This window comes from Tachypleus tridentatus, chromosome 2, assembly GCF_004210375.1.
Source record: "Tachypleus tridentatus isolate NWPU-2018 chromosome 2, ASM421037v1, whole genome shotgun sequence".
NCBI classification, from domain to species: domain Eukaryota; kingdom Metazoa; phylum Arthropoda; class Merostomata; order Xiphosura; family Limulidae; genus Tachypleus; species Tachypleus tridentatus.
The window spans coordinates 149,742,292-149,762,789 of NC_134826.1; the positions used below are offsets into that span (position 1 = coordinate 149,742,292).

Here is a 20,498-nt window from a genome sequence, read left to right on the forward strand (position 1 = left end):
CGAAAGAGTTTGAATACGTCAAACCATCATACTGTTGTATATTGCTAGACACATGTTTCTTAATGTGGGACTTGTTGTACCTGTTGTATATTGCTAGACACATGTTTCTTAATGTGGGACTTGTTGTATATTGCTAGACACATGTTTCTTAATGTGGGACTTGTTGTATATTGCTAGACATGTTTCTTAATGTGGGACTTGTTGTACCTGTTGTATATTGCTAGACATGTTTCTTAATGCGGGACTTGTTGTATATTGCTAGATATGTTTCTTAATGCGGGACTTGTTGTACCTGTTGTATATTGCTAGACACATGTTTCTTAATGTGGGACTTGTTGTATATTGCTAGACACATGTTTCTTAATGTGAGACTTGTTGTACCGCGTTATAGGTAGCTTCAGTAAGTTTAATGTTTCTATTTACGAGTTAGAATACTAAATTCAAGACCTCCATTCTATTAGCGCAGTAAAGGTTTTTAAATGCGTCATTATGATATAATAATATAAGAGAAATCGAAACACGTTCCATTTTTGAACTACATAACAGTATTTGTAATTTTATAAAATAAATATAGTAACATATTCAATTTTTACAAAATCGTGTTTGAAAACAAATAAGGTTGTATTATAATATGTTAACCACTAAATAGTTGCAAAATCCAACGCCAAATATACTTTCTGACCAACACCAAGACTCTTTACGACTAACGTGTGAAATAGATTTTGTGGACAACGACTGTTATGGTATAAACTAAATTAAACAAGTGAATGGTGCTTAGTAAGAACTGTATTTGAGTTATCTACAAATGACGTTTTTAAAATACAATTTAAAACATAGCTTTATTTATTTATTTTCATTTTGACAGTTTTTTTTTATTTTTATCTAATTATTCCACACAAACATGCACAGTGACCCATTCCAAACAAGCTACACCCTTTTAAGTTTTGTTTGTTTTGTTTGTTTGTTTTTGGAATTTCGCACAAAGCAACTCGAGAGCTATCTGTGCTAGCCGTCCCTAATTTAGCAGTGTAAGACTAGAGGGAAGGCAGCTAGTCATCACCACCCACCGCCAACTCTTGGGTTACTTTTTTACCAACGAATAGTGGGATTGACCGTAACATAATAACGCCCCCACGGCTGGGAGGGCGAGCAGGTTTGGCGCGACTCGGGCGCGAACCCGCGACCCTCAGATTACGAAGCGCACGCCTTAACGCGCTAGGCCATGCCAGGCCTAGTTTTGTAAAGAGTTCAGTTGCTGGACAGCAAGATATATTCATTTGCTATTAAATACTGTTTACTTACTGGAGGTCGTTCTAAAGTTATTCGTGTAATTAAATAAACAGGATAATGAGACAAGTTCCTCTGACATGTAGAATGAAAACACATTTTCCGAACATGTTACAATTGACTCAACAAAAAACGTATCAATGGTCTGTTGTTAGGCACAAAGCCACATAATAAGCTATCCGTGCCCTGCCCCTCCGTGGATTTAAAAATTCGATTTTTAGCGTTATAATCACAAACTTACCGCTGAGCCACAAGTGAATTATAAACGCGAGTATGTTGTGTTTTTTATTCGCTGAGTGAATTAAATAGTAGAACACAAGTTCGGAATATGAAAAATTGTGTTTCTTGTACTCATAACCTGCGAGTCGATTATGCATGTGGTAAGAAAATGTTATTTTTATCTATCTAATAACTGTCGTTACTGCCTGGAAATTAAGCACATAATATTACTTACAGGTAGTTAAACTTAACGTTTATAGCGGCCTTTGAGGTTACTAAAACTTTAACACTAAACAAAATGCATTTTCAAAGACCTCTCTCTATAATGTAATTTCTCTACGCTGAACAAAGGCATATTTGGTTCTAAAACGTGCAGTCGCTAACCCTTCCCCAATTGAACTGATTTACTTTCGTTTCATGGCGTCGTTTTAAAGCAAATTGTTACATACAATAAATTTATGCCAGATAAAATGATCGTAACAACACACCCATTGATCTTTACGGCCTATTTTGACTGTCAACTACCAAGCGTCCCGTGTGGTGGCGCGCATGCATATCACCAAACGCTGACATACACGATTTCTTCCAAATTCAGGCACGCAATCTTAGTACTGTTGTAAGACTAACCCAGTTCTCTCTGTCATTTATCTTTTTGAACGTGGGGGAGGAGGGAATCAAAACAATTCAAGACGATACCGACCAAAGAAAGGGGGACAAAAAAAAGTAAAACTCAGTACTCGGTATATTTTATGTAAATAAATCCAAGTAAATACTATGGGCATCAAGCATGCACAGCTGAAAGGATTTATGTCTAGAAATATTTTACAATGAGGTCTCATAAGAAAGATGCATACTCACACAGACACACGATCACATACACGGGAAAGAAATTGAAAGGTCCTAAACTAACCAAAGCACAAAACAACTATTAAACCATGTATTATCATGAGTGCATAGGCATTCATCATTATACACAGTAATGTTCAATTTATCATTTCATGACAATTTTTTAAAATACAGAACTAAAATCCTTCGTTTTATATGCGAACAAACATTTTTTTTTTCTGCGGGCGAGGAGAGGTTGGCCTGCTTGAAAACACCCAACCCGGGGTCTAACGTAAATGCAGAGATAGAGAGATGGATAGAACGAGAAATAAAGGATATGATGAATAATGACAGAAAATTAACTGGGTATCTTTATAATAAGTAATTCAGTTCATGAACGATGGACAAGACAAAACACTTACCCCCCCTCCCGGAAAAATTAGAAACTTAATTGTTATTTATTCTTTCAGCATATATGTACAAATATGTGTGTGAATTTTTTTTATTCAATTTACAATTTTACGGGAAAAGTTTGTACCCACCTGGAAAAATTTCTGTACCAGATTGCAATCAACAACACAACACTTTTCACACAAAACTGGAGCTGTTTTTTCTAATTAATTAACTCAGTCACAGGCCGCAGTAAACAATTATTTAATATTATTATGAAAGACGCAAATCCTTAATAAATCCTGTCATTAAAACTACTTTACAATGCAAAGCAGAACACGATTAATAATGTATTTTCTATGTGACATTTCACCTTCAAGATCGGGTGTGGCCCTGTAGTTCACGTGTCGGGATGGAAATCCAGAGCGTTACGTGAGCGTATATGACGGTAACGTAAAATCCTTGATGAATATATCATTTCTATGTTTTACTCATAACGCGTTAACCATAATGGCAATTACTGGCTTGTCCCAGTAAATAGGTTTGTCAGCTGACAACCCATATCACTTAGCTATTTATTGAACAAGTTGTACAAGAACAAAAATACACTTTTGCTGTTTTTTCCTTTGAATCAGGTAAATGTCTTTACTATGACGACTATGTATATGTGGGCAATTCTACTTTAATCTAAGAATGTATAATTTACTCTAACAACAAACTTTTTATCATTAATATTTTAAACAGAACAGACAGGTTACTATAACAACAAACTTTTTATCATTAATATTTTACGTATAACAAACACAGGTTACTATAACAACAAACTTTTTATCATTAATATTTTACGTATAACAAACAGGTTACTATAACAACAAACTTTACCATTAATATTTTAAACAGAACAGACAGGTTACTATAACAACAAACTTTTTATCATTAATATTTTACGTATAACAAACACAGGTTACTATAACAACAAACTTTACCATTAATATTTTAAACAGAACAGACAGGTTACTATAACAACAAACTTTTTATCATTAATATTTTACGTATAACAAACACAGGTTACTATAACAACAAACTTTACCATTAATATTTTACTTATAACAAACACAGGTTACTATAACAACAAACTTCTTTACCATTAATATTTTACGTATAACAAACACAGGTTACTATAATAACAAACTTCTTTATCATTAATATTTTAAACAGAACAGACACAGGTTACTATAAAATATTTTTTCCCCATTAACAATTTAAGCAAAGTATGCAAAGGTTAAAATAACAAAATAAAAATTTGACCTATGAATTTCTTTAGATATTTTTAAACGTTGAATACAACTGGAAAAAACTGCTCGTTCTTTTCAACCAATACGAGATTATAAACAATGTTGTAGAATGCACCTCTAGGTCACACGAGTGACCTCATCGAAAAGAACGGGCAGAAACAAAATATGAACCGAGGTTGACAGTGCATATCTAGGAGATAAATGCATTAGAAATGCCATTAATACGACTTCAAGAAAACAGTTGTTGTTGTTCTCTGGCTATAGTGATAAAAGAAACTCACCTGTAAGGCTTCACTGCAACATGCGGAAATAACTGTGCTAAGTTTATTAACTATAAATCCTCAGGCAGATAAACAACTGTGTAACTTAACAGTTACGTTCTTACTTCTGATTAACTTACACATATATATGTAGCTTCATTTGTAAAAGGCTCATCAAAAGAAAGAAATAAACAAAAACGAGTTTCCGCATCTGTCGAAACAGACAGATCGTAAAGTTTGTGGTAACGGGACTCGAGCTATGAACCATCGCATCCAGAGTTCTATTTCTCATCTCACATGTACTGATCTAACTAACTTTGGACCAGGCTGAGTGAGCTGTATCGATAAAATGAAAGTACAACAGTGCTCACATTCAGTCACCGAATCTAAACAAATGTTTGCTGAGAAGTTTACGTCCCCTGCCAAGATTATGCGAGTTTTACGATTTCTTTATGACAAGTGGATAACATAATTTTAAGTTATTTACTATTTTTCGAATTCCTAAATCCACTTGCCAAGGTAATTAATTTTGCACATTTACTTTGTTAAGGATAATTTGAGAAGGCACTGGTACCGAACGTTTTACCCCAGTGTATATTTGTTGTTGTTTTGAATTAAGCACAAAGCTGCACAATGGGCTATCTGTGCTCTGCCCACCACGGGTATCGAAACCCGGTTTTTAGCGTTGTAAGTCCGCAGGCACACCGCTGAGCCACTAGGGGGCAGTGTATATTTATATTCAATATTTCAATTAACCGTTAGAATTTTTACTCAAGACTTCGGTATTCGATATACGTATACAATATAATCGTATTATAATACAACAATACTTTTCAGCAAAGTTAAAACAACCACTTGATTATTTAATTATAATAATACCAAATTACGCGAAAGAAAAATCTCAGAGATTTTCTAAGTTACTTCTTGCTGTTAAAACATTTAAAAGGTAGTAATAATTTGTGTTGATTTACGTAAAAATAAAAGAAAAAAACGTAATGCTTTTTACATTTTTATAAGATTTAAAGAAAGGGTATTCCTACATATATAAAACTGCAAGTATATATATATATATATATATACCATTTCATCATACACTGAAAGCAAATCAAATAGAAAGCCATTACGGTGGACGAGTATTGATCCGTTAATATACAAGTGTGTGCTAGTAGTCCTCACCGTTACTGTCTTCAGCCATTCCTAAGGGAGGATTGGGGAGTTCACAAACAACACCCGTTATCTGTTTCAAAGAATACGTGCATCTGCACGTGAGACTCCACAGCCATACTGGTTTATACACGTTTTATGTTCTTCATAAAAAGATCAAGAATTTCACAGCACAGCAGAAAATATCTTTCAAAGAACACGTTTTTATGTGGCCACAACCCCCGACTTGCACATAATAAAACGTTCCACTCTTTATTCCACTTTCAATTTACTTTGATATTAGTATAAAGACGATATTACAGCGCATGCTTCCATTCGATCTAGTTTATGGCTCTTTTACACCCATTGATGAGTTCCATATTTTTACGTTATTATTCACTGGATTCCCCATTCAAAATATTTAACTCTATAACGTATTAGGTTAGGCTTAACCTGTTGACATGGCCTTTGTTTAATATTAATTCACTTCATAATCGCAATCCCCAAAGCAAGAAGTACTACATAAGGGGCGTATGTTTGGACGAAACTCAATAATTAGCTGCTCTATACTGAGCATAATCGAAATCCATGCATATAATGGAGATTAAGTATGCCGAACAAACCCGGCCGTCAAGCTAGGGGAGGCTTCCGCGCCCTCAGCCCCTATTTCCTACACCCTTGTTTAAGTGCAATAAGAAAAGCTACCTTCAGTTTGATAAGTCATACTTTGATCTACTTTCATTCAAAATTAACCATCACGCTCATAATAACCTCCCCTCACTTCTATGGTTTTAAAATCCACCTTCGCTAAAAATATTGTAGCACCCTCCGCTAGTACAGCGGTATGTCTATGGTTTTACAACACTAAAATCAGGGGTTCGATTCCCCTCAGTAGGCTCAGCAGATAGCCCGATGTGGATTTGCTATAAGAAAACATACAAAAATGTTGTACCTTCAGAATTCTGTCTGAAATTTTAATTCATTTTTAATTTTTTTGTTTTAAATCAAAAATTAAAAATATTTCTCAATATTATTGTGAGGAGAGGCTGTTCTAGTGAATAATCCCCCCCAACAAACAAGGAAACCATTAAATACTGAACATGTTCGTGGGTTTATAATATAATGAACATGTCCAATAAACCTCGTATTACTCGCAACATCCATCTTCAATAACATAAAACAGCATTCCAGATCTATCCTCCATTGGAATAACCAGATACAAAGCTTTATCTATATATATATATATTACACGGTTCTGATTTGAAATCTGTAATAGTCCAACTGAGAAAAATATAGACAAAACAACCAACGATTTTATCACGATTATTAGCGCACTCGTTCCATTTCGCCAACCTTGAACGTTTAACAGCGTAATAAATAAACAATTACAACACAAATGTTAGCATAAGTAATTATTGTAAGACACTTTTAACTCTAACAACCACAAAAAATAAGATGATTCTGTATATATGTTTCAGAAACCATGTAAAACCTTTTTTAGGCTAAGACTCATTCCATCCGAACCTAAACTGCTGTAAAACGTTTTTCCCATCTTGTTTTTAAATGACGATGTTTACAAGGCTTAAACTTCAACATAGTGACTTCCCTTATTACAAAATTCACTTCTAAAATTCACTTTACTATGTATTTCTTTGTTTATTTGTCAGTTTTGAATTTCGCTCAAAGCTACTCAAGGGCTATCTGCGCTAGCCGTCCCTAATTTAGCAGTGTAAGACTAGAGGGAAGGCGGCTAGTCGTCACCACCCACCGCGAATTCTTGTGCTACTCTTTTACCAACGAATAGTGGGAGTTATCGTCACTTATAACCCTTCCACAATTAAAAAGGTGAGAATGTTTGGAGGGACGAGGATTTGAAACCGCGACCCGCAGAGTGCGGGACGAGTGTCTCAACCATCTTTCCGCGCTGTCTGGATTGTGACAAACTTCTAACAACCGACAGTGCGACATGTACACTCGTGGTTCCAGACGAATGTCACTTTTTCTTTTCCAAAGAAAGGTTTTCCAAGAGCAAAACACTAGAGATGTAAAGTACATGTGGAGTCAGCTTTAAATACGGATGAGTGTCTATGCGTTTTCTAATAGCAAAGCCACATCGGGGTATCTGCTGAGTCCACCGAGGGGAATTGAACCCCTGATTTTAGCGTTGTGAATCCGTAAACTTACCGCTGTACCAGCGAGGGACAAATACGATAATCTATAACGTAGTGAAAAGTATTAAAAAGAGAAAATTAGGAGATCCATAAAAGAATGTAGAAAAATGTTTGAAGCACATGCCGCCAAACAAAGTATTGTCTCTATCAAAACCAAAGTTCTCAAACTAGTCCTGTAGCCCCCCCCCCCAGAAAATGATTTCTGATTTCTAATAAGTGCCCACATTATTGTGGATAAGATAACTTGTGGGTGATGATAACTAGCTGCCTTCCTTCCAGTCTTTCACTGCTAAATTAAGGGCAGCTAGCGCAGATAGCCCTCGTTTAGCTTTGTGCGAAAATAAAAAAAACAAACATAAGGCAATCATGTTTGAATAAAGATATAAATAAACACGTGAAATATCCGACAGCTAGAATTTTGTTGTTATAAGGCTTGATGTATTTAAATGACTGAAGTACGCATACGGATGATAATGGTTACGTTACCCACGTACATGTAGTGGTAACTGTTTCCCAGGGGGCTTTACGGTTATCCTAGGTTTTTCATATGATAGGAAATCTAAGTTTCACAAATACAGAACGGTAAAAGAAATGTGAACTGTACCCGCTGTCGGGAAAACATATTAACATCAATTATTTGGTGAGATTACAACTTTGAGGAGTACATCAGGATAAAGTGTATTAGCGAAAACAGTGGCTTAACTACAGAACGATGGTCACCTGTTCGCCCCAACGCAAAAAAAAAAAAAAAATGTTAGGCTCTTGACATTGATTTGGGCCTGGTTGGGGCGCTCGATTCGCATTCTGTGGGTCAAGGGTTCGAATCCCACTCACACCAAACATGCTGGCCCCTTACGCCGTTGAGGGCGTGATAATGTGACGGTCAATCCCACTATTCGATGGTAAAAGGGTAACCCAAGAGTTGGCGGTGTGTGGTGATGACTAGCTGCCTTCCCTCTAGTCTTACACTACTAAATTAGGGACGGCTAGCGTAGCCCTCGTGTAGCTTTGCGTGAAATTAAAACAAAACTTATTTACGTTGTTGAAGGTTTTGAAGTTCGGTCCCCTTTTGTCTCCCCCTCTCTCCAGTAATAGTAAGAGGATACTTACGTCACTAGGGCTAAGTTGACAGCACTGCTTCTACAAACCATGATTACGCTATTCCCTACAACGACATGCCTGCGAAGTTACCTCATCATATACTAGTGAAAGTCTCTGCATTTTATTTGCTTAAATCGTGTTCGGAACAACCAGTCTGGGAATATATGCTGTCTAAAAACACCTGACCGGTGAACTGTTACAATGAAATTTGTCAAAGGGGGGGGGAAGCGCCATGGTCATCCGTTTGGGCGTGATAAACGATGAATGAATGTTATTATTTCCAAAAGGGATTAAACAAATATATTATATTTACTTCTTCACAAAATTAGTAGTAATTGTTTGGACACACGATTCGTTAGCTCATTTTTTTAAATTAAATATATATACATAATCGTGAAGTTGTGTTCAAATTTGTGCTCACTGTCCACGTTCACAATTCAGACTGAATATCTAACATAGTCTATAAAAGTGAATATTCTATAAAGTAGAGCGTGGTATACGTCACTGTAGTACACTGATAATATTGTAGTACTCCGATATTATTGTAGTACACCAATATCGCTATAGCAAGCTGATATAGTTATACTCACTGATATCATTGTAATACACTGATATCCTCTGTAAACATCTAAACCTGTATCACACTTTATTTGCAGTTACAAGGTTTTAAAAAGTAACATATTTTATAATATTTATATATAGAATATAAACCTATTTCTATCGGTAACAGTACAAATTATACTCTGTAGATTACAACCTAGTGTTCACCGAAATAACTACTACTACTGACTTACATACATGTATGTATCTCTCTCTCTCTCTCTCTCTATATATATATATATATATATATATATACAAGTTCAAGTTAGGAAATGATAAGAATATTAACACAAATGGGTAGCTAGCCTATATGTGGTCACTGAAAATTTGACCAGTGAATAAGTCAACGAAATGGAGGGACTGGGGAACTGAAAAGTGGAGTGGAATTTGATGTGGCCACGGGATGCGAGTGGACGGACCGTTTTTGCCTAATGATACAGAAACTGGCGGAGCTAATGTGGTGGCGCGCCAGGCGAGAAAACCTATCTACTGTGTGCAGACAACGCATTAAGGGCAGGCCACATCAGCGAACCACTGAGACAGAAGGCGGTTCGCGTGCCACGTGCAAGCTTCATTAGGCACAGCCCGACGGCGAAAGTCGCCATTTCCCTGGCATTTCTTCTCTTTAAGGTGTGTGTGTGTGTGTGACCCAAGGTCATATATCTAGCCAGCAAAATGCCATTCACACCTTCAAAACGAAACCCTCATACTGGCGTTGCTACTAGTCACATTAACTTCAAAATTCCTCAGCTGATGCAACTCATACTCGTTTGTAATTTGTAAGTTGCTACAACCGAAACCTGTAAAGAAAACAAAAACTCTTCGAAGAATAAACTACAACCGAAATTCAAATTCGGATGATTTTTATTTAAAGCGACTGCGCACGAGAACCACCACATATATCATTCACCCACAGATAATAAGCAGGCACTGTGATATTTGTATAGCTAGCTGAAACTCAAAGTTACTGCTTACCACTTTGAACTAATATGTACGAGTAACAGTGATAACGTGTTATTGATCTTCTGTTAAAACAGTTAACACGAGCTCTGCCTTTGAGTTAAAACAGTTAACACGAGCTCTGCCTTTGATTAACTACAAATTTAAATTGTTTTCCCCCCACTCTCATTTTAATTTACCAAAGGAAGGAAAGTTTTATTCTCCAGACATTATCTACTAGGATCTAAGAAATTAAAACCTCTCTGTAAACTGAGAAGAAAAAGAACAGAAAGAAACGGAAGAAAAAACAAATTAAAAATGGACACATTAAAACTAAACGTCTCTTCTTCTTGTATCAACAATTTTTCCTGATTTAGCTGTTGTTTCTTCCGTTTGTACGTGTACCTGCTATTGTTTCCTGCACGTCACGGCGACACTGAACCCCACAGGGGGATCTCAAGACAGAGTTCGTCATTTAAATTTTACAGGGGACTAGCTTCAAATTGCAAGCGCTGCTTAATGGGCCTTCCATTCAGCGTTGTTTGCGAGAATTCCATCATCCACTTCATTAATTTCTCATTCCTATGCAAATGAAGACCGGGTCTTTTAATGACATTCAGTGACGGGGGACAGCTGATTCGGTAAAGGCACGTCTATACATCTCTACTTATGAGATGTAGCTAGCCCCTTGGCAGCTTAATGCTTAAAGGTTCGTACAACCTAAAGTAATAATACCGTGCCAGCATCTTGCTGTATCGTTTCAGAATTCCACAACAATGAACACTGAAACAATGGCTGTCACTTGGTTAAAGACACAGTCTTTATCCTTAAAATCTGTTTGCATTCACTACCAAAAAAATTTTTTTTTTAAAATCGATACCAGATTTTTAACACTCAAAGTTGTTGATTTCATCACAATTAAAGTAAACTAACAAATCAATTTGTTGTTAATTCTAGACGTAAACTGTTGAAGAACTGGGTGGTGAGAACTCACAAGTCAATGAGCACAAATAAGAGCACGTGAAATGTTACATTCCATTGTTCCAATCACTGAGTTTGTTTGTTTGTTATTTTGGAATTTCGCATAAAAATAAACAAGGACTATCTGCGCTAGTCGTCCCTAATTTAGCAATGTAAGACTAGAGGGAAGGCATCTAGTCATCACTACCAATCGCCAACTCTTTGGCTACTCTTTTACCAACGAATAGTAGAATTTATCTTCACATTATAAAACCCTCAGAGCTGAAAAAGCAAGCACGTTTGGTGCGACAGGGATTCGAACTCGTGACACCCAGATTACGAGTCGAGTACCTTAACCACCTGGTCATGCTGGGCCTAAAATTCAATGATATTGCAACAAATAAAGTTCTTACCAACAAACGAAAAAAATGTGCTGCTAACGATATAAGAAAACTACAGGTCGGTATAGATAGTGTGCTGGTGTTAATGTAAGAAAAGTGTGAAACAATGTACAAAGTGTACTGGTGTTAATGTAAGAAAAGTGTAAAACAATGGACAAAGTGTGCTGGTGTTAATGTAAGAACACTACAGGTCGGTATAGATAGTGTACTGATGTTAATGTAAGAAAAGTGTGAAACAATGTACAAAGTGTACTGGTGTTAATGTAAGAAAAGTGTAAAACAATGGACAAAGTGTGCTGGTGTTAATGTAAGAACACTACAGGTCGGTATAGATAGTGTACTGATGTTAATGTAAGAAAAGTGTAAAACAATGAACAAAGTGTACTGGTGTTAATGTAAGAACAGTGTAAAACAATGAACAAAGTGTACTGGTGTTAATGTAAGAACAGTGTAAAACAATGGACAAAGTGTACTGATGTTAATGTAAGAAAAGTGTAAAACAATGAACAAAGTGTACTAATGTTAATGTAAGAAAAGTGTAAAACAATGGACAAAGTGTACTGGTGTTAATGTAAGAAAAGTGTAAAACAATGGACAAAGTGTACTGATGTTAATGTAAGAAAAGTGTAAAACAATGGACAAAGTGTACTGGTGTTAATGTAAGAAAAGTGTAAAACAATGGACAAAGTGTGCTGGTGTTAATGTAAGAAAAGTGTAAAACAATGGACAAAGTGTACTGGTGTTAATGTAAGAAAAGTGTAAAACAATGGACAAAGTGTGCTGGTGTTAATGTAAGAAAAGTGTAAAACAATGGACAAAGTGTAACTGGTACTGTTAATGTAAGAAAAGTGTAAAACAATGGACAAAGTGTACTGGTGTTAATGTAAGAAAAGTGTAAAACAATGGACAAAGTGTACTGGTGTTAATGTAAGAAAAGTGTAAAACAATGGACAAAGCTGTACTGGTGTTAATGTAAGAAAAGTGCTGTAAAACAATGGACAAAGTGTACTGGTGTTAATGTAAGAAAAGTGTAAAACAATGGACAAAGTGTGCTGGTGTTAATGTAAGAAAAGTGTGGACAAAACAATGGAAGAAAAGTGTAAAACAATGGACAAAGTGTACTGGTGTTAATGTAAGAAAAGTGTGCAAAACAATGGACAAAGTGTACTGGTGTTAATGTAAGAAAAGTGTAAAACAATGGACAAAGTGTACTGGTGTTAATGTAAGAAAAGTGTAAAACAATGGACAAAGTGTACTGGTGTTAATGTAAGAAAAGTGTAAAACAATGGACAAAGTGTACTGTTGTTAATGTAAGAAAAGTGTAAAACAACGGACAAAGTGTGCTGGTGTTAATGTAAGAAAAGTGTAAAACAACGGACAAAGTGTACTGGTGTTAATGTAAGAAAAGTGTAAAACAATGGACAAAGTGTACTGGTGTTAATGTAAGAAAAGTGTAAAACAATGGACAAAGTGTACTGGTGTTAATGTAAGAAAAGTGTAAAACAACGGACAAAGTGTGGTGTTAATGTAAGAAAAGTGTAAAACAACGGACAAAGTGGTGTTAATGTAAGAAAAGCTGTAAAACAACGGACAAAGTGTACTGGTGTTAATGTAAGAAAAGTGTAAAACAATGGACAAAGTGTACTGGTGTTAATGTAAGAAAAGTGTAAAACAATGGACAAAGTGTACTGGTGTTAATGTAAGAAAAGTGTAAAACAATGGACAAAGTGTACTGGTGTTAATGTAAGAAAAGTGTAAAACAATGGACAAAGTGTACTGGTGTTAATGTAAGAAAAGTGTAAAACAACGGACAAAGTGTACTGGTGTTAATGTAAGAAAAGTGTAAAACAACGGACAAAGTGTACTGGTGTTAATGTAAGAAAAGTGTAAAACAATGGACAAAGTGTACTGGTGTTAATGTAAGAAAAGTGTAAAACAATGGACAAAGTGTACTGGTGTTAATGTAAGAAAAGTGTAAAACAATGGACAAAGTGTAACTGATGTTAATGTAAGAAAAGTGTAAAACAACGGACAAAGTGTACTGATGTTAATGTAAGAAAAGTGTAAAACAACGGACAAAGTGTACTGGTGTTAATGTAAGAAAAGTGTAAAACAATGGACAAAGTGTGCTGGTGTTAATGTAAGAAAAGTGTAAAACAATGGACAAAGTGTACTGATGTTAATGTAAGAAAAGTGTAAAACAACGGACAAAGTGTACTGATGTTAATGTAAGAAAAGTGTAAAACAACGGACAAAGTGTACTGATGTTAATGTAAGAAAAGTGTAAAACAACGGACAAAGTGTACTGATGTTAATGTAAGAAAAGTGTAAAACAACGGACAAAGTGTACTGATGGAATGTAAGAAAAGTGTAAAACAATGGACAAAGTGTACTGGTGTTAATGTAAGAAAGTGTGTAAAACAATGGACAAAGTGTACTGAAATGTAAGAAAAGTGTAAAACAACGGACAAAGTGTACTGATGTTAATGTAAAAAAGTGTAAAACAACGGACAAAGTGTACTGATGTTAATGTAAGAAAAGTGTAAAACAATGGACAAAGTGTACTGATGTTAATGTAAGAAAAGTGTAAAACAATGGACAAAGTGTACTGATGTTAATGTAAGAAAAGTGTAAAACAATGGACAAAGTGTACTGATGTTAATGTAAGAAAAGTGTAAAACAATGGACAAAGTGTACTGATGTTAATGTAAGAAAAGTGTAAAACAATGGACAAAGTGTACTGATGTTAATGTAAGAAAAGTGTAAAACAATGGACAAAGTGTACTGGTGTTAATGTAAGAAAAGTGTAAAACAATGTACAAAGTGTGCTGGTGTTAATGTAAGAAAAGTGTAAAACAATGTACAAAGTAGTGACCAATCAAAGGGGAATTTCCACCAACAAACAAACATCATAATGCAGCTGGCTTATCAGATTGGCTGGGACACGACAGCAGCGACATAGGTGCTACTTAGGTCATTTATTTCATGAACACCAGTTGTAAAATTGTGAACCGGAATAAGAGAAGTGTAATTATTATTCATTCTTTTAAAGTAATTTACAATTCAAAATTAGGATTAATAATACACCACTATTTACTTATTTTAACACCAGCTATTCATTTACTTATTATTAATTAAATTAATTTTACTTTCATTCAAAAGAACTGGCGAACCAATTAACGAGCCAGTTAGTCTTCTTGGACTTGTAGCGAGTCATGTAAGCACTGCTTCAACGAGAGAAAAACTACACAAGTCAGTCTGTGATTTTATAAGTAAAAGCAAAGAAGGGCAACATATTAACACATACACCACACTATATCTGTCATAGCTAGTGCCGACGAGGCGTTTCGTACAACACCAGAGCTCATCAGGCGAGCTGAGATACAACAAAGTAGTGCTATTTACATAATCAGTTTCATGGCTAGTGTTTCCGAGAGAAGGGCTGGTCAAGCGCCATCATTGAACAATTAAAATCAAATTTGACATTCACAGAGGTTAAATTCAAAGTTTTATATTTGTCCTCCGGTCAGCACAAAACTACACAATAGGCCGTATTTGACCACAAGTCATATTTATCATATGTGAGGGATAGAGGTCTCTTCTCCAAATGTGATGAAACCTGGCAAGACAAGACTTCTTTATAAACTGTTTTTGTTTTGTTTATTCAGATATATGTAAGGATTGTTAAAAACATAAACGTTCCAAAACATAGAGTTGCAAATAACTAGGAACTACTTGAATGCCTCGTTTGTTTACTTTTAAGCACAAAGATACACAACAAGCTATACGTGCCGAGACCACTGCAGGTATCAAAGATAATCTTTGGCGTTATGATCTCCCAAACAGACCACTGAGCCACTTAAGGGTTGTATTATTTTCTAGTTCACATTTCCTTTGTTTCAAAACAGCATTTAAGCATGCCTAACAACTTGATGTAGAATGAAATATATTTTGGTTTAAAAAAAAACATTTACAGTCATCTTGAAGTTATTTCAAAGTTATATGGTCCTGGTAGGTAAATGGAGATTTGCAAGAAAAGTAGCTTCCAAATATTTTAACCTACAGATGTGCCACGTACTTGGAATACAATTTGTTCCACTTTCATACCACGATCCTCAACATTATAAATAATGTGAAAGTTTTTAAACAAATAAACAGGCACACTTTCCAATAAACTTAACAACCCCAGACACATGGTATGTCCCTTTCACTAACCAGATGCATTGATACAAAAACAGTTTCGACACAGCAGACACGTTCTAAGTAACGTATAAAAACTCTTCCAAACAGATATGTTATCAATCAATTACGGTATTTCTCAGGGTCAACGACTATACACTGTTCTCCATTGTTCCTGTACCAGCTTTCCTCCTCATCTGCAATCCATTATCTGATGTCAGGCCTGCATGCTTGCTTCTCGCCCGTCTTCCTTCGATTTTAACCATCAGAATCTCTGACAACTTTCCATCAGATCTAATTATATGCTCAGAGTAGCACATCTTATGTTTCCTTCACACGTCTACTAGTTGTCCAGTAGAGGTGTTACAGACAACGTATTAAAATGTTCTGACATACTCACCCACCAGGTGTTTTACAGATAACCTATAAAAATATTCTAACACACTCATCCACCAGATATTTTACAGACAACGTATTAAAATGTTCTAACACACTCACCCACCAGGTGTTTTACAAACAACGTATCAAAATGTTCTAACACACTCACCCACCAGGTGTTTTACAGACAACGTATCAAAATGTTCTAACACAGTCATCCACCAGGTGTTTTACAGACAACCTATCAAAATGTTCTAACACACTCATCCACCAGATATTTTACAGACAACGTATCAAAATGTTCTAACACACTCATCCACCAGATATTTTATAGACCACGTATCAAAATATTCTAACACACTCATCCACCCGGTGTTTTGTAGCAGATAACACACAGTAACCACTTTTAAAAGCTTACAAGAAATGATCTAACATATTACATTCAATGTTTCATATCTTAAGTGTAAATATAATAACAAATCACGTTCAATGTTTGATATCTTCAGTGTAAATATAATAACAAATCACCTTCACTGTTTGATATCTTCAGTGTAAATATAATAACAAATCACGTTCAATGTTTGATATCTTCAGTGTAAATATAATAACAAATCACGTTCAATGTTTGATATCTTCAGTGTAAATATAATAACAAATCACGTTCAATGTTTCATATCTTCAGTGTAATTATAATTGATATTTTGTTATCATCAGTGAAAGCTACGTTGATCAAAACTAATAACAGAGCAGGTAATGAGCACAGATAATTATACATTTGTCACATGTAAAAGAACTGTACTAACCTTTATAAATAATGTACGAAACTCGTTTCTTTATTCGGTGGAGTTTTATGAAGCTAAACAAGAGTTAACCCTTTTCAAATTGTGAAATGACGGACTAGAGATGGTAGGCATATAGTTAATAACACTCACCGCCAAATTTTAAGAAATACTGTTAGGCCAAGCGGTGGGATTCGACAGTCACTGTTATAATGCACTTATGGCTTCAAAGAGTGGAACTTTTTTTTTTTTTTTTGGAAGGGGAGGGTGGTAGCTGAATGTGAATCTCGGAACCTCAAGTCCCACAGTCCATCAGAATCTTCTATGTGTGAGCGTGTGATCTGTTGTTAGCTCAAAGCCATACAATGGACACCCAAGATCTTCCCACCGCGAGAACTGAACCCCGAATTTTAGCACTGGAAGTCCGGCCCTAGAAATCGTACTAAGTCATTCTGTCTTATCAAAAGTATTTTAAAATGCGTTTTCGCACAGTAACAGATATTAAATAAACTATTATAAAGACAGTTGAAATAAATATACAGCCTAAACGAAGACACCAACAGTACTTTTCTCAAGTTAGTTTTACCAGTTTTTATATACGGTTCTCAAGATCTGTTTATTACAAATCAGAACTAGCGGTTGTTAATAATCTGAACAATTTATTTTAGAGCTCTGACCGGTAACGTGTAATCACATCAGCATTGTAATAAAATGTAATAATGATTTAATACACAGAGAACCCCCTCTCCCCTCAACTTCTGAAACTATGCTTATAGTTATTTACGTCAGTAGAAAAATAACCAAATCGCACGTGAAGACGGTATTTAGAAAGATTATGATAATGGCAATTATTGTGCAATTACGGTGTGATTATCTCGTCTTATAAAATAAAAGAACGAACTCTGAAACGGTAAAGTTGCAATATATAATTATCGTTAACAGTAGATAATTAAATGCTTTTTTTTAAGATGTCTTTGAACAGAATATCCAAGTGGATTAAATTCTCGCATGACCAGATGGACTTACTGACTCGTACTTTAACAAGCACTCTGGTGCCTTTTAAAGATTAAAACTTAATCTTCTTTATGTTTTTTTATTCAAAGGTGAATTTGTTGGAGGAAAAAAAAAAGCAAAGAAACATTTTCTTATGCTCTCTGTGATATGAATGTCTGACACCATAAAACAACTATCGTTGGGGTAGAACAATTGTGGTTATTTGATGAAGCACCTTAAAACAGTATCAGTAAAATGATATGGTGGAGCCCAAAACATATGTTAAGGTAATATTTTAAAACAGAAATCTGAAGGAAGTATCTACAAGGGAAGTATTGATACCAAACCTTAAGAGGGAAGTATTGATACCAAACCTTAAGAGGGAAGTATTAATACCAAACCTTAAGAGGGAAGTATTAATACCAAACCTTAAGTGGGAAGTATTAATACCAAACCTTAAGAGGGAAGTATTAATACCAAACCTTAAGAGGGAAGTATTAATACCAAACCTTAAGAGGGAAGTACTGATGCTGCAAAAACATTCGATGGTTATTCTCCAAGGGAATATTTAAATAGTTCCATGAAATATGGCCCAGCATGACCAGGTGGATTAAGACGTTCGACTCGTAATCTGAGGATAGCAGGTTCGAATCCCCGTCATATCAAACATGCTTGCATTTTCAGCCGTGAGGGCTTTATAATGTTACGGTCAATACCACTATTCGTTGGTAAAAGAGTAGGCAGTGCGTAGTGATGACTAGCTGCCTTCCCTCTAGTCTTACACTGCTAAATTAGGAACGGCTAGCACAGATAGCCCTCGTGCAGCTTTGCGGGAAATTAGAAAAATAAACAAATACCTGTATGTGCAACGTATGTATGAACAATGAAACTGTGTCCTCTCCCCTAATCATGTGCATAATCAAATAATATCGACTGTCTTGTATTTCCTAATATGCACTCTAATACGCAATTTTCTTCTGTCTTTCGGTTACTAGAAAAGAAACCTTGAACTATACCCGATGAGGTTGCAGCATTCCTATAATCTCTTTCTAACTCGTGTTAACCAATAAAATTGAAGAAGCTAGTTAAAGCACGTGGAAACAGAAGGAGGTCAATTTCAGCGAGACTTTCTGCTCCTACTCTGAAATCAGCCAGTAAGTGGTAATAGGGACATGAGATGCGATATTCCAGGTACACTTTGCATTTTGTGGTCTCTTATAGAATTTTATCTGTTCTAATCGATGAAAAGGTTCAAAATTCTATCTCTATTTAAATACATCAGATGAAAAAAGTGTGAAAACGCAAGTTTAATGTATTACACAAGATACAAAAACGTTTACAAATAACATTGAATTATGAATTTAAAAACCTAATAAATCGTTAGTGTGAAATTTTATCAGTGTCGTTTAAAAATTTCACCAACCTTTCATTAGTTAGTGGCATGTGGTAGAACAACAGACCTACCTGCAAAGACAAAAAAATGTATGTTATTAGCCAATGCAACAGTTTTATCTATATCTGTGTATATAGATATAGCACATTCAAACTCCAGCAAACACTTTATTAATATAATTTTAATTTTAGTAACTATTGAAAAATACTAAATAATTATACTTCGAGAAATCTTAGTGAATGTCTTTAGCAACACGAGGCAGTAAAATTATTTTGTGTACAAGTTATATTAAACTGTATCACAAATAATGTGCGTATATAACAATATGTATATATTTGTAAAATACGAGAACCTATAGGTACTAAACATTGCTTTTACGTTTTACAATCTGTAAGGCAATTTGTTTTAAATTGATAGCTCTTTGTGTCAGAGGTTTCAACTTTAAATATACATCGTGGTTGAGTACTGGGTAAAGATTTTGTTGAAAACATAGAACAATAGTTATGACAAAAATTCTCACAAAAGAAAAATTATGTTCTGTTACAATTAAGCCAGTACAATAAGCTTCAATTAAACAAGTAAATAGACTACAACTACATGTTTTTAGGAGCGTTCCTGAAAGTGTTCTGTAAACACAACCAAAATTACATATTTGTAATTCATATGTCATGCTGTGCTGTAACCTACAGGATGCATCAGTTCCCTCGTGACTCGCGGCATGCACACGTTTAACAGACGTCACGACAGCACAAACTACTATATTGAACGTTCCTTTTGTAACGTCATTTTACTGCCCACTAATTGACTGGCAGACAACACACTACTGTCAAGTGGTGCAAGTGGTTAAAGCAGGTGAAATTACACAATACAGTGCAGTGTATGAAAATATCTTTATTAACAGAATAATATCAAACGATGTATTAAACGTGTGACACACTGAGACGAATAAGACACACTGGACCTAACTGATGTGAATCACCGTTCGTTTTTAAAGTAAGTTTGATGAACTGGTAGTCAGTCACTAGTAACAATAATAACAAAATCATTTGGGTTCGTGATACCAAACAACACCTTGCCTCTCGTCACAATTATGAGGTTTTATATGCTGTAATCATACGGTTTATTACCCATATATGTGGAAGGGGAAAAGTCGTTGTACCTACAACCTCTTGTTTCATTGATAGT

General features: G+C 35.2%; 1 protein-coding gene across 5 annotated transcripts in view; it reads right to left on the minus strand.

Annotated features, from left to right (window-relative positions):
• Positions 1-20,498, minus strand: part of LOC143245343 (pre-B-cell leukemia transcription factor 1-like) — a 245,463-nt gene that overhangs the window by 100,288 nt on the left and 124,677 nt on the right. Inside the window, exon 1 of one of the 5 annotated variants that reach the window (XM_076491586.1) lies at positions 19,344-19,365. The exons of the other annotated variants lie outside the window; for them this stretch is intronic. Within the exon in view, the coding sequence (XP_076347701.1) occupies positions 19,344-19,350 (7 nt within the window). The 5' untranslated portion in view covers positions 19,351-19,365. Of the gene's footprint in view, positions 1-19,343; positions 19,366-20,498 lie in introns of those variants that run through there. 5 annotated transcript variants of the gene reach the window in all.